The following is a 13,907-nucleotide window of genomic DNA, read 5'->3' on the forward strand; positions in this document are numbered from 1 at the left end:
ATGAAGCTAATGAGCTCATAATGCTAACAAGTTTATAAAGCTAATGAACTCATGATGCTAACAAGTTTATGAAGCTAATGAACTCATGATGCTAACAAGTTTATGAAGCTAATGAGCTCATGATGCTAACTAGTCCATGATGCTAACAGGTCCACAAACCTGACGAGTCCCTGAAGCTGCTCGGAGTTAAACGGTCTAAAGCGGTTCTGCTTCTGGTTTCAGGGTAAACTGGACCAGAACTCCTAACAGTGTGACTGAACAACCATGTAAACAATGTGTCTGCTGCCCTGTTACCATGGCAATAGCAAACATGGCACATGAGGGGCTAAGTTTTCATTACCAGCCATTTGTGGAAAAAAAGCAGAAGGATGTACAAAAATATCAGAGAATAAAATCATAATACGACTTTATTCTCATAATTTTATACCTTTACTGTTTTTTATATATATAAATTTTATTTTCTTGGAATGGCCCTAAGACTCCATCGTAGTATCCAGCCCTGGTGACGTTTCATTTCTGTTCCAGCTTTGCACATCTAGACAGCCTGGACTTTGACTAGACCATTCTAACACAAGCCGTTCGTTGTTTGTTTTTGTGAACTTCCACCCCAGTCTGAATCTTTTCACAGCGTTTTGATGTGTTCAAAGTTTGTGACATTATTTCCTAATCTGACCTGCTTAATCCGCCGTCATGACGCTGTAATCTCCTACTGAATTCAGACCAAATCACACTCAACTGGGAATTATTTTAGCTGATATGGGAAATGTTTATACTGGGTTTTGTTTAGGAGGGTCAGACTAAAAGGGGATAGATATTTTATTTTCTCTTCTCAGTTACGTATGTGGTGAATGGAAAACTGTGTGTTGGTTGTTTATTCCTGTTCATTCAGTTGTAATTCAGGCATTTTGACCAAGAGTTGACTGGCTGCCTGGTTCTGCTGTGATGTCACAGTTCTGTGGAAATTAGCAGCAAAACACTGAAATGGAAACTTATCAGATTGATGGAGCCTGAGACAGGAAAAACTATGAGTGAAAATGAGCTTTTGCTTTTACTGCCAGTAATTCCCCACTTATACCCCCAGTGACACTCACACACACACACACACCCCGACACACACACACATGCAGCTTACACACTGCATGGCCCTGAGCTCCAGGAAAACACTTCGGACCTGCTGAAGAGAAACTGAAGCGCCGAGGATTCGGCACAGGGTCCTCATAAGGTCTGAAACACACGAAGCTGTTCAGATGTGTGAAGAAACGCAGGAAGTGGTTTCATTTCTGGTTTGTGTTCATGTCGCTGCCGGTCAGAAAAACATGAAGGCGTGAACTCAACTGAACTCAGTCAGAAAATATCATTTAACCATGAACAAGAAGCTGAGCAGAAACCTGGAAAGTTATTTTCTCCAAACGTTATCCAATAATCACTCAGGAAATCAATCAGCCCCCTCTGACCTGCAGCTTCTCTGATTTGCTAATCATCATAATGTTTGGACATGTTGACCTTTAATTGACCTGCCGGGGAACCTGCAGTTCCTGTTTTGAACTAATATTGATGCCATTCTAACAGTGGAAAGAAGAGACTAAAATTAGCTTAAACTCAATAACACCTTTAGCTTTAAAGGTCTTAAATAAATGTATCGAAAATTAAAGCCTTAAAAGGTCTTAAGTTCATGAAGGTTAGCATTAAATACACCAATCACAAGTCTAAAATTTTGTTGTGGAGGTCGGACTATTTTACCTCATCTACACATAATCATTGCATTCTGTGAATACTGCTAGCTAGCTAACTAACCCTAGCTAACTAACTTTTTTTATAATGGGTAAGGTGTAAATTTATCGCCTGTTAGTTTGATGACGTTTGTCTTTGCTATTGGTTCACTTCTGTTGCAAATCATACGATTTATAAAATGGTGGATTTTCTTTCCAGATGTTAAATTTCATTGTTAACAACCTTAAAAAGGTCTTAAAAAGTTTGTGTTGGTGAAACCTGCAGAAACCCTGGTGATTATAAACTGACCTGGTTTAGTAATTGGATTGTTGCAGAGCCAAGTCACATTAAAAATGAAATCCAAATAAAACAAATGGAGTAAAGATTTTTAAAAAGCCAGACTGCATTCAGAAGTCGGAGAACTGGACGTCGGTGCAGTCGGTTACTCTGTTGCCCTGCAGGAAGAAGGTTCTGCATTGACTGTGTGTGGATGGTTTTTGACTGTTAGGTCAACTGAATCCTCCCACTTTGCTATGGTTGTGTGTCTGTGTTTCACCCAATGACCTCTAGAGACTAACCGCCCTTTGACCCTAAAGGTCAAGCAGCTACAGACAACAAATAGAAAGTTTCATTTGACACTTCAGGGTGTTTTCACACCTGAAGGTCCAGTAGATTCAGTTCAACTTGGGACCAAATTGCAGCATTTTTTCAATTTCCAGCTGCTGTGGTTCTCTTTCTCACTGCACTGAGTCAAACCAACAAAAGCTTTTGAAAACTTGTTCCCCTCCTGACCTGTGGGGGCGCTGCACCAAGAACCACTGAAGGAAACAACATGAAAACCTCTGAAGACACTGAGCACAACTTCCTTCTTCACAAATTACAAACAAAACTACAGTGGGGTCAAATTTTAGCAGTTATACTATTTCTCGAGCCACTGTTTACCACTGTGCTCAGCTTGAGGTCTAGACTTTGATTAGGCCATTTCCAGCCTTATTGTTGGAAACAGAGTCATGAGTCTTGCTCCACTGTGTTTGATTCTAAGACGTTTTGGTGCTGGCATGATGAGTTTGGTTTCTACTTTGGATTCAGCTGTCAGAGTTGTGTTTTATTCAGACTCATTCAACTATATTTATATGAAAAACCGACTTTCTCCTTCAACCTAGGAAGCCGTTTTTGCTCGGTCTTCCTACGCTGTAACCCGTCCTGTTGCCTTTCTGTCTTCTCACTGCATGAACACAGAGCAACAAACGACCTCAACCTCTGCTTGTTGGCAGATGATGACGAGTTTGGGCCGTGTTGCACAGGAATTGTGTCTCATGCATGGAGGCGGTTGGTCTTTGACGTCTAATTCCCAAACATATTTACTGCATGTTTTCTGAAGATCATGTGTTCCTGAATGTATTTCTGCTGCCGCTCGCAGCAGTCAGGATGTACTTCCACCCTGCCGCTCTGTGATTGGCTGGTTCCTGTGAGTAAACACGGTGTGTCACAGTATGTTCCTGAACTCCCAGGGTTCACGGTGTTGTTGTCTGGTTGTGTTTGAGCGGCTGACAGAAAGCTGGAGGTCAGAACGCCGGGATGCCGAGGCCAAAGTCTAATCTGCAGCGTCGTCCTGACAACGCGCTGACATCACGTCATGCCAGCCAATCGTGGAGCAGAAGAGGGTTTTTAATGTTGGATTCACTGGCAAGAGTTGGTTTCTTTTTAAAGTCCTTCAGTTGTTTGGTCAGAGCAGTAGCCGCGTTTCCATCCATCATACAAATTTGACATTTTGAATTTGAAATTTGATTAAGGGAAATACAGTAATGAAAAAAACAACTAATATATTGAAAATGGGTTTAGTTTGCAATGGAAACACATTTTGTCATATCACATGAGTCACATGATCAATAACCGGATGTTACTACTGCTGGAAACCGCAAAGAAGAAGACGACAGGAAGTAGCTGGTCATTTTTTAACGACTTATCGCATTAACAAACTTAATCACGTGTTTAATGGAAACACAGAAATTGGAAAATTTTGTTTTTTTCTCATTAGCCAAACAACAACAAAGTTTTCTGCACATTTGTAATCGAAGAACAGCTATTAGTTTCATTTCCATTCAACTTAAAAGTGCAAATTGGAATTGCGAAAATAAATTTGCTTAATTTTGTTGCACTGGACAAGTCATGTGATCAACAACAGGATGTTACTACTGGCACAAACCACAATGATGGCGAGTTTTTTCAATGACTTATCATGTGAACAAACTGATTCACGTGTGATTTTAATTGGATTTCTTGTGTTTTTTTACGCTGGTAGATTATCAACAAAGTTTTGACATTTGTAATATAAACAAAGCTTGTGAAATATTCAGAAGACCGGTTTTCTGCTTACAGAAGAAGCATAAAAACAGCTTCTATTAAAGAAAAACAAGTTTGTGTCTTCAGAGGCCAAAATGCAACCAAGAGGTTAGAAACAGGAAGCAAAGTGGAAGAATGAGCAGCGACATTCCTGGCATTCCTGACAGGGAGCAGCAGCCCCACATTCATGAGTCAAATGAAGGTTTTCATGATGAACACATCAAACGAGTTTTAATTCTTCACAAAACTCCCAAAGGGACAGGATTTACGCGAACTGTGGGAGAGGGAACAAAAAGGTGTGTTCTCAATCCAAAACACAACAAACACACCTTCCACCCACAAACCGCAGCCTGCGCTTTGTGCCCTCATCTTGAGGGCTTTTTCATGTGGAAGAAGAAAACAAGGTTCAGCAGTGATAAGTGATAAGCAGTGATCTCCCTGCTGCAATTTAACAGATTCATCAGCCGAGCAGCAGCTGCTGAAAGCTCAGATCAGGAGGGAATCAGCAACAGATGCCTCCCACGACCACAGAAGAACTGACACACAGAGCTAAACGAGCAAATGAACAGATTAACAAGACAGAGATCCAAAGATGCAATAAAATGGTTAAAAGACAAAAGAACAGGGCAACAAACAGAGGAAAAAATAAACAGGAAGAGATAATTAATTCAAAAATGGTCAGAAAATAGAAGAAGCAAACCAAAAAAGAGCAAAGAGGGAAACAAGAGTAATGTTGTTGGGACCACAACATCACCAAAGTTAGTAAAAACATGGTCAGAAATAGAGAGGGAGACTAAAACATGTCTACGCAAGACACAATTATTACAACTATGAATCTCCCTCCTGGCCTGTAGGGGCGCTGCACCAAGAACCACTGAAGGAAACAACATGAAAACCTCTGAGCGCAACTTCCTTCTTCACAAAATGTAAACAACAATGGGCGGGTCAGGGTTCCCAGGTGTACGATAATTATCGTATTTTTGCGATAATTCTGCCTCTGTACGATGAATAATCCCAAAAAGGCCAAATATACGATAATTTGAACATTCCGTGAATATGTGGAAAAGAAAAAAAACACAAATGAACACATTAATACAACTGCAGGGCTGCTGATGAATCCATTCCTACTGACGCCTCAAAGCTGTGGGTGCCTGGAGTCACTATAACGCATCAATGCACTTCTTATTTTGGTTATGACGGGTAATTTCCCTCTGAGTGATTTTATGTCTCTGGTAACACTGGTAACACTGGTAACACTGGAGTGGGTCAGATTTTAGTGGTTGTTGGATTCCTCCAAGTCATTTCTCCTGCTAGCGCTAGGCTAATGTGCTTGCTTTGGTTTAATTTACCCAGAATGCCCTGCACGTTCATTTCAACCGAACCCAGACCTCTGAGTTCACGCCTCCCCAAACGGACCGGACTTTCTAAACAGTCGGACTGAACAGGGCTGGACTGATGAACACTAAATGTTGCACAGAATAATTCATTAAATCCCAGCAAAAAACACATTTCTGCTTATGGATCATTTTATGTTTCTGTGCTTTTTAATGTAGCCGATGACTTGGCTTGATAACCGTTTCAGCCTCATATTTCTGTTATGTAACCAGAGTTGGATATTTTCAGACTCCGATGGTGTAAAAATGTTGTGATTGTGCAGAAATGCGCGCCTCTTCACCGGCTGGCTGCTCATCACTTCTCCTCCTCTTCCTCCGGGTCTCTTCCTCCATCTGACTCATCCTCTCACTGCTCCAGGTTCAGCCTTACATGGTCAGTGACGCTGCAGCAGGATCTCCCTACGTACCAGGCTCCCACCGGCCCAATGGGCAGGATCCAGCCGTTTCCACGGCGACGTGACGCAGCCACAGCCTCCTCGCTGCTGGAGGACACAGCTGAACAGAAATAGCTGCAGAAGTGACACACTGAGCTCATTTTGTTCCCTTATCTCCCCAAAATAAAGCTGCTATTCTGGAGCGATGAAAACGTTCTCCGTCATGAAGCCGGTACCGGGTCGGTTCTGATCATCAGCTCCCAGAATGACCCATTTTTTCTGAGCTGACTCATGTGGGAAGAAACCCAAGTAAACCGGTCCAGGAACATGGTCACTCCGATCCAGATCTTAAATTCAGGGTCTCCTTCAGCTGCTGCTGTCCAGATGTTTCTCAGACGGACGTTTGGAGTCCAGGTTGTGACGAACGGAGTTTTTCACCTGATGCAAATTGAACTGTTCAACAATTTGCATTTTCCATTCATGCTCCTGCAGAGTCAGCTCATTTCCTCCCTGCACTGCAAGCCGGCTGGAAATATGGTTCCCCGATGCAAACGACCAGATAAATGACAATATGGATGAGGATGGGGAAACACGGGACGCCCAGCCACCGCTCTGCTGGTTTGCATTTCCTGGGTTTTCATTCATTAGGTGTTTATTTTTGTTTACCTCACAAAACATAAAGGCTAGGCCTTATGGGAAGCTTTGCCGTGTTGTTTAGTGAATATTGGATCGGTTCTGGTACTGTGGGGATTTAAATCCAATGCGGTGTGAATAGAAACTAGTTTCTAATGTGTACAGCTTGGAACGCCATTTTACGGTCGGCAGTATTCAGCAGAGGCAGGCGAGTTAGTAAGTTTTTGTTCTCTCCAGGGTTTGGTTGGTTTGACTCAGAGCAGAGAGACAGAAGCAGAGCAGCAGGCGGTGGAGCAGATGTTTCCGTTTTTGGCCCCAAATCGAACCGATTCTCCTGGACTCTCAGGTGGGAAAACGCCCAACATGGCGTCATGCTGTGATATTTTTCTGTCCCCCAGTCGAGAGACTGCGTTGTGTGACACCAGTAGCTCCTCACTAACTGAACCACAACTTTTCCCATTGACCCACAACTTTGGGTCTGTTGAATGGTTGTTTAGTTACGTATTTTAATTATTGTCATTTTGCTTCTTAAAATACCTAAACTTTATATTTTGGTCCTTCTGATGATGTAATTTTTAAATATTAAATGATGGATAATTTGATCAGTTACTCAGTACCTGAGTTGACTTTTTACTCTTACTTGAGTAAAACTTTGGCTACTTTATCCGCCTCTGAAAGTAACTAAGTAATTAAAGCTTATTTGAAGTACTCAGTAAAGTAACTGGATTATTAGATAGTAATTAGTTATCTCTGTTTGTCTTTTGCTCCAGGAAAAAATCTTCCCATGTGAGTTTTTATCTGCATTCCAATCATTTCTACAGTATTAGTGATTTAAAGAATTAAAATGCTCCCTTTCTCACTCCCTGACACACACACACTCCCTGGCGCAGTGTGGGTGTGTAACATGATTAGCCGGTGGTTCCTCCCATGCCATCAGAGACGGCATGTTGACCTCTGCTCTGCCGTCACTCACCTTCGTGCAGCGGACCGGCTCCGCCCGCTGCACGCTGCGTTCAGGGTGTGAGCGGCCAGGCAGAGACAGCGTGTCCCGGCCCGGCCCGGCCCGGCCCGGCCCGGCCCGGCCCGGCCGGCGCTGGCTGCACTATTTACTCTGTTACCATGCAAAACATCCCTCTGCAAACGTTTGGACCTGCACAGCAAATATTTACAGCTTCCACATGGCTGAAAGCAGAAAAAGTCAATACTATCAAAAAAAGCTTTGCATGCTGAAGATGTTTCTGTCAGGAAAACAATTCCTTATTTAGTTTTGAAACTTTTCTCTTTGTTTACTCCCTTTATTATAAAGAGAAGTCATAAAGAGATGAGTGGTTTATAAGAAGAGACGTTCTTAACAGAAATACTTTCCTTACAGAAAGTGAAGCCAAACACCAAGACTGAGAGATGTCTCAAGGTTTTTCATCATCTGCCAATTCCACTTTCAAAAGTGAAACTTCATAGATGAGAAGTGTGAAGATGAGAAGCATCTGTAAGCTGAGCTCTGGCGTAAACATGTCAGGGTTACAGTGTCAGAGAGGCTTCGTCACGGAGACGGAGAAAAACACGTCTGTACGGGGGCCAAGCGGCTGCGTCACAAGGCGGGAGCGTCAACCTGATGCAGCGAAACACAGCGACAAACACAGAGACGCTGAAACAGGTTCATGTTTATCCTCACAGGAAAGTCAGGTGTGAACACAGGAGTTAACGATGAACTCTGACCTGATTTGCAAGCCGAATGAGTGAAGAGAACAAAAAGAATTTGAACAAAATCTTACCAAACATTTTTTGTCTAATTTCTATTTCAAATATATCAGTGCATCTGATATAAGAAAACCTAACTTACAAGTAACTTTTATAGCAGCTTGTTTTATGTCAATAATTCCTGAATACTGATGAAAAAATATTAGTTCCACTGCAGACTATTTCACTGAAAATATGGGAAAAATGTCTTATTTCTTTATTGACGCACAAAAAATGTATAATAACACCATCATCAGCATAAAAGGACACAAAAATCTATGAAAATAAACAAGGTGAATGTAATTTCTAGTTATGTTTACTGCAAAATCACAAATGTTTAGCAAATAATTAAGTCTAGTTTCTATTTCAAAAGTCTTAGTACATTTAAAATAAGAAACACCAACTCAAACATAACTTTTCAGCAAGTCAATAATTCCTTAATATTGATTTAAAAGGAACTATTTCCACTGGTAGATTATTTCACTTGTAATGTGGATAAAAATGTCTTGTTATAAGTGATTGAATCTGCTAGTTGAACTTTTACTTTTTCATCATTATTAAGGAATTATTGTCTTAAATCAGGTTCTTATATAATGCCTGAAAGTTACTTGCAAGTTAGTTTTGTTTTATTTAAAGTGTATTAAGATATTTGAAGTAGAAATTGGATTTAGTATTTTTGCAGTGAACATGTTGGTTGGGTTCAGTCAAACTTGCCGATAAGCAGAAAACTATAAATGATTTGGGTGCCGAGGACAGAGCTGAGGGGTCTGCCGTGTGACAGCGGCCCCCAGAAACTCAGCTTCATCAACCGTCTGTCTGAATGATAAAAGGCAGATTTGTTATTTGGTTTAAACTGAAGGACAGGAGAGGAGTGTTTGCTCCGGTTGTGTTTGCAGAAACAGATAATTTCCTCTCAGAGTCGCTGCAGGTGATTGGCTGAGCCAAACTCCACGTCACTTCTAGGACTTTGTTGTGTTTCACAAGAGTCGTTGACCCGTTTGGCCTCAGCCGGGTCGGGCGGGCCGGCCGGCCGGCCGCCAAAACCAACAGTCCTGCAGAATTCCCGTCAGCTGCTAACAGGATGTGACATCACACTATGACATCATGGGCAGGGCCAATGCTGTTTGTTCTCACTGAGCTTCAGCTTACAGCCCAGCAGCTTTCACAAAAACACAGGAGGATGACCAGGATGGGGGGGGGGGGAGACTGCGTTCTTCTTCTTTACTGAAATATTTTCCGCGCAGAACGACTGAAGGTGACGAGATGCAGACATGTTCAGTTCTTTGCTCCTACTTTTATCACAAAGTAGTGAAATTCAAGAGGAAAAATTAAAAGTAAGCTCATTGAGACTTTAGTTGCCACATTAACATTAGGAACCTTCATGTTAAATTTAAAGAGGCTCCAAATGGACCATAATGAAAATATAAAGATGGATGAACTGTTGGATGGATGATTGGCTGGATGGATGGATAGATAAATTAATTGATGAATGGATGGATGGATGATGGATAAACTGTTGGATGGATGGATTTGTGCTGCTGGTTCCACGCCGCTGATAAGCTGCAGCCCGTTGCCATGGAAACTGAGACAGTGGGCAGATGTCCGCCAACACACGCCTCCGTGTGAACGTCCAATTTTATCCTGAAGCAGAAATATTCATTCAGTTTTTCTGGTTCATGCTGAGGAGGCGGAGGACTGAATTTCTCTCTTCACCGTTTCAGTTCATAAAGATGCTTTGATGCTACATGTTTGCTAATCATTTTAGCGATGTAGCGATGCTATGTGTAGCTTGATGTAATAAGCAGGAGCAGGACAACTAAGAAAGCTTCTCATTAGTGAAATCTGACCTAGAAATGTTTGGTATGAAAATGTTTAAAAACCCTTGAACTCTATACCTTTTGATAAAGAAAACTAATTATCACCTAATCGCCACTTTTGCTCAATTGTGTGACATTTAATCTCAGTAAAAATGCAGCTGCTCTTTGTTTTTTAATATTGTAAATAATTTTTTGTTAGTAACTCACCTGGTTAAAGAAATATTAAATAAAAAACGTTCACACAGCAGGTTGTTTTGTTCTGCTTTTTTTTGTCAACTGTTTACGTCCCGAAGCGCCCCGCATGCGCAGAAGATCGTTGACGTCACGCAGCAGTGCTTTGTTTACGGAAGTAACAATGTACCCCGCCGTCTGTGGATGGATTTGAACGTTTATTCAGCAATGGATGCCGATTGTATCGTCACAAGCTAATGGCAAGACGAAGGAAGATGACAAAAAGAAAAAACAACCGACATTAACGGCTTTTCATGAAGCATTTACTGCAACTTACGAACTGTAGAGAAGTCTGTTTGGATGTGGAGCCGGACCAGGAATTGTTAGGTTGGGATGTGATGCGTTCACTGACAAACACAAACTGCTTTCTTAATTTCATAATTAGAATTTTCAGCCATTAATATTGTTTACATCTTGATTTTACCGCGTCTGGCTTTTTCTGGTGCAGAATTATGACGTATGTCTCATGTCAGTGACGTATAAGTCGGCTAAAATGCGGCAATACCGTCCAGTCTGAAGTCATGAAGACGCTTTAAAAACAGTCAGGTACACATTTAGCTCCATATTTGGGGGATGAAAAGATCAAAATTAGGCCATTCAGAGAACCGTCAAGAAACCAGACTTGGGTCGCATGAACGTTGGAGAACATTAGTGAACTGGGAGGTTTTCAGTAAATCATGTGAAGATGTGAAGCTACCAGTATGGTCCGGAAACGAGATGCTGCCAAAGAACCCGACTCTGCAGGAGCTCAGGTGGGAAAATCTGTTAATCGATCACGTGGTTCTTTGATTGGCTTGATGTTCTCAGAATGTGACTGATATTGTAGTGATTCATGAACAGCCTGAAGCCTCCACAGTAAGTTTAATAACAGACGGCTGGAATCTGATGGCATTCATGTGAATGAGCAGAACTGCTGTGGATTAAAACGGTGAAATTCACATTTCAGAACATTTTTAAGCTACATTTTTCACACTCTGACTTTAAAGAGTTTCTGTATTTGAATAACGGCAACATGTCTTTTTCTGATGTCATGTTTCTGTTGGAATGTAGTTAAATTTAGCTACTCTGAGCTTTTAGCTAACGTCATTGCACCAGCATTAATATTTGTTACATATTCTGCTCCAAACTAAATAACCAAAAGTATAGATAAATTAGATTTGAACTGATGCAATTCAGATCCCATACAACACGTATTTGTGTCTAGTTTCTAGTTAAAATATGTCGGTACACTTGAATTAAGACAAATTTAATTTATATGTAACTTTTCAGAAAGACACAGGAGCCAAGGTTTTAAGTCAATAATTCTTGAAAAGTACAGACATTGGCAGTTTTTTTCACTTATAACATTTGAAAACATCCTGTTTTCTATATTTTTTAACTTGTTTTAAGGGTATTTTTTGCAGTGTTTATCAGCTCCCAGTGTTACTATTCAGATTACTACAGGCTTTAAAATGCTGAAACTATGGAAGAGAAATCCAGATTATTTCTGTAAGATGAAGAAAGTAAGTTTCTCAAAAGTAAAGTTAACTTTGAAAAACAGAAATCCAGAATGACTAGAGAGGGCCCTGGGGTTTATGAACAACTGAACCATTCTTTTTAAAACTCCAGTTTTGAGTAAAGTTATTGCAAGTTTTTTGTGCTGTTTTTGTTTTCATTTGAAGATAATTCTGATTTGCATCACTTCATCTCTATTTATTTTCAGCAGGTTACCATCAGCAGTTTGGTGAAATGAATCTGTGGATAAGGACCGCCTGGATACGTTTTTAAAGGACCACAAATGGCCCCTGCGCCACATCTTTAGCATCCCTGAACTGGATTAATGATTTGTCCTTTTAAGGTAGAAAGCATGCACCACACACACCCACACACACACACACACACACACACACACACACACACACACACACACACACACACACACGCACACACACGAATGACTCAGGAATCGTAAATGTATTCAACAGTTTATTCATCAGATCCAGTCAACATATTGATTAATCTGAACATATGATCTCATTGTGTCTGAAAGTTCATGATTAAGTCCGAGCATGCGCACAGGAAGCCGAAACACCTGCAGCTCCGTTCACATCTCCACGTGCATCTCTTCTTCACTCATTCATCAGTCCAGTCACGTGCTGTCTCTTTAAAACAGCTTCCTCTTCCTCTTCTTCCTCAGCTGCTCCTCCAGCAGCTCCAACACGTCTCTGTCCGGCTTTCAGAACCGGTCGACCCATATCACGCGGCTGGAGAGCTCGCGCCGGTTCGGTCCTGGCTCACGGGAGGGTCTGGCGCCCTTTCCCCCTCTCTCTCCTCCATCGCCGCCGCTCCTCCTCCTCCTCTTCTTGCAGGAGGTCGGGTCGCTTAAATCCAACTCCTTCTCACCGCTGCACGGCGGTTCGGTTCAGTTCAGTTCAGTTCAGTCAGCCGTCCCGCAGCTCCAGGCAGGGGACCCACTGGTTGCTGCAGCGGCTTTGCTCGCAGAAGCTGCTGACGTGCTGCAGGGCCTGGCACTGCAGCGGCTGCACTGGAGGGTTCTGCACAAGCAACACGGAACCGGCCGTTAGGACACACAAACAACCGGAAGTACGAGTCAAACTGCACCGGAAGGAAGGAAGAGGCATCGAGAGGACCGGGGAGGCGGACTTACCGTGACCAGGATGCAGTGCAGGTCCCGCGGCTCGTTGCCGTTGCTGTCTCCGGTGTCTTCCCCCAGCAGCTGCGACAGCCGCCGCACGCCGGAGACCCGAACGATGTTGATGTCGTTGTCACAGCAGAAAGCCTGGAGCAGCGTGAAGTGGATCTGCAGCGCGATGTCATCCTCATCTTCCTCATCCGTGGCGAGGAGACACAGAACCACGCTGTCCGGATCTCTGCAGCGGAACCAGGAGGAAAGGAAAGTTAGAACAACAGACCTAGAAAGCACCTAAATGTTGAGTTTAAACCACAGAAAACACCTAAATGTTGAACTTTAACTCCTACTTACACATTCATGAGCTTGGCGGACTCGTACACCCCCACCGTGAGGCAGTCCTGCCGCTGCGCCGCGACCAGCAGCTCCTCCACAGCCTGACTCACCGTCTCCATCCTGCAGAGACACCGGGGCGGTTAGAACCACGCACAGCTCACAGTAACGCACCAACATGTCTAAAAGTAACGTCTAAACATCTGTGCATCCTGGTGCATAATTTCGCACAGCCAAAACCCTTACTTTTGCTCGGTGCTGTTGGTTCCGACGACCTCCTCCAGAGTCATGTTGAACTCAGAATAATATTCCACCAGCTCCAGGTTAGAAGGATAAATTAAATCCACAGCGCTCGCTGTCCGGTTAAACTCCAGAAAGAGAAAAAACAAAGTCCAAACAGAACAGTAGAATAATCCAGATCGGAACAGAAGTGCTTCTGGTTCGGATAGAAGTCCGGTTCGGTGGAGAGTAAAGTCGCTTTCTGCCTCTGACTGCCGAAACTCCTGTATTTATACCGGCAGTTTAGCGGGGGGAGCCGCGCGCAGCAGATCGCTTTCTGATTGGTCCGTGCTGATCAAAAGAGAATTCTTAGCGCGCTGCTGATTGGCTAAGCTCGGCGCTGATACCAGCGATCCCACGTGGGTGGTTTCGGAGAATCCCCCGCATTCCCTCCCTCCTCTTCTTGCCCTCTTTCTCTTTCTCTCTC

The 13,907-nt window shown here is 42.7% G+C and overlaps 1 protein-coding gene across 1 annotated transcript; it reads right to left on the reverse strand.

Annotated features, from left to right (window-relative positions):
• Positions 1-12,191: 12,191 nt before the first annotated feature.
• Positions 12,192-13,694, reverse strand: LOC116726414 (growth arrest and DNA damage-inducible protein GADD45 beta). The gene is made up of 4 exons (XM_032573131.1): positions 13,448-13,694; positions 13,223-13,324; positions 12,887-13,109; positions 12,192-12,773 (listed from the first exon to the last, which is right to left on the reverse strand). Exons 1-4 carry the CDS (start codon positions 13,489-13,491, stop codon positions 12,660-12,662), a joined length of 483 nt encoding a protein of 160 aa, XP_032429022.1. The 5' UTR covers positions 13,492-13,694; the 3' UTR covers positions 12,192-12,659.
• Positions 13,695-13,907: the final 213 nt, after the last annotated feature.

This window comes from Xiphophorus hellerii, chromosome 9 (genome assembly GCF_003331165.1).
Source record: "Xiphophorus hellerii strain 12219 chromosome 9, Xiphophorus_hellerii-4.1, whole genome shotgun sequence".
NCBI lineage: Eukaryota > Metazoa > Chordata > Actinopteri > Cyprinodontiformes > Poeciliidae > Xiphophorus > Xiphophorus hellerii.

Coding starts and splice junctions, on each gene's coding strand:
- LOC116726414 (XM_032573131.1), bottom strand. CDS start 13,491: ATGACTCTGGAGGAGGTCGTCGGAACCAACAGCACCGAGCAAAA. Junction 13,110..13,222: donor TCCGCCAAGCTCATGAATGT/GTAAGTAGGAGT, acceptor GTTCCGCTGCAG/AGATCCGGACAGCGTGGTTC. Junction 12,774..12,886: donor TGCACTGCATCCTGGTCACG/GTAAGTCCGCCT, acceptor TTGCTTGTGCAG/AACCCTCCAGTGCAGCCGCT.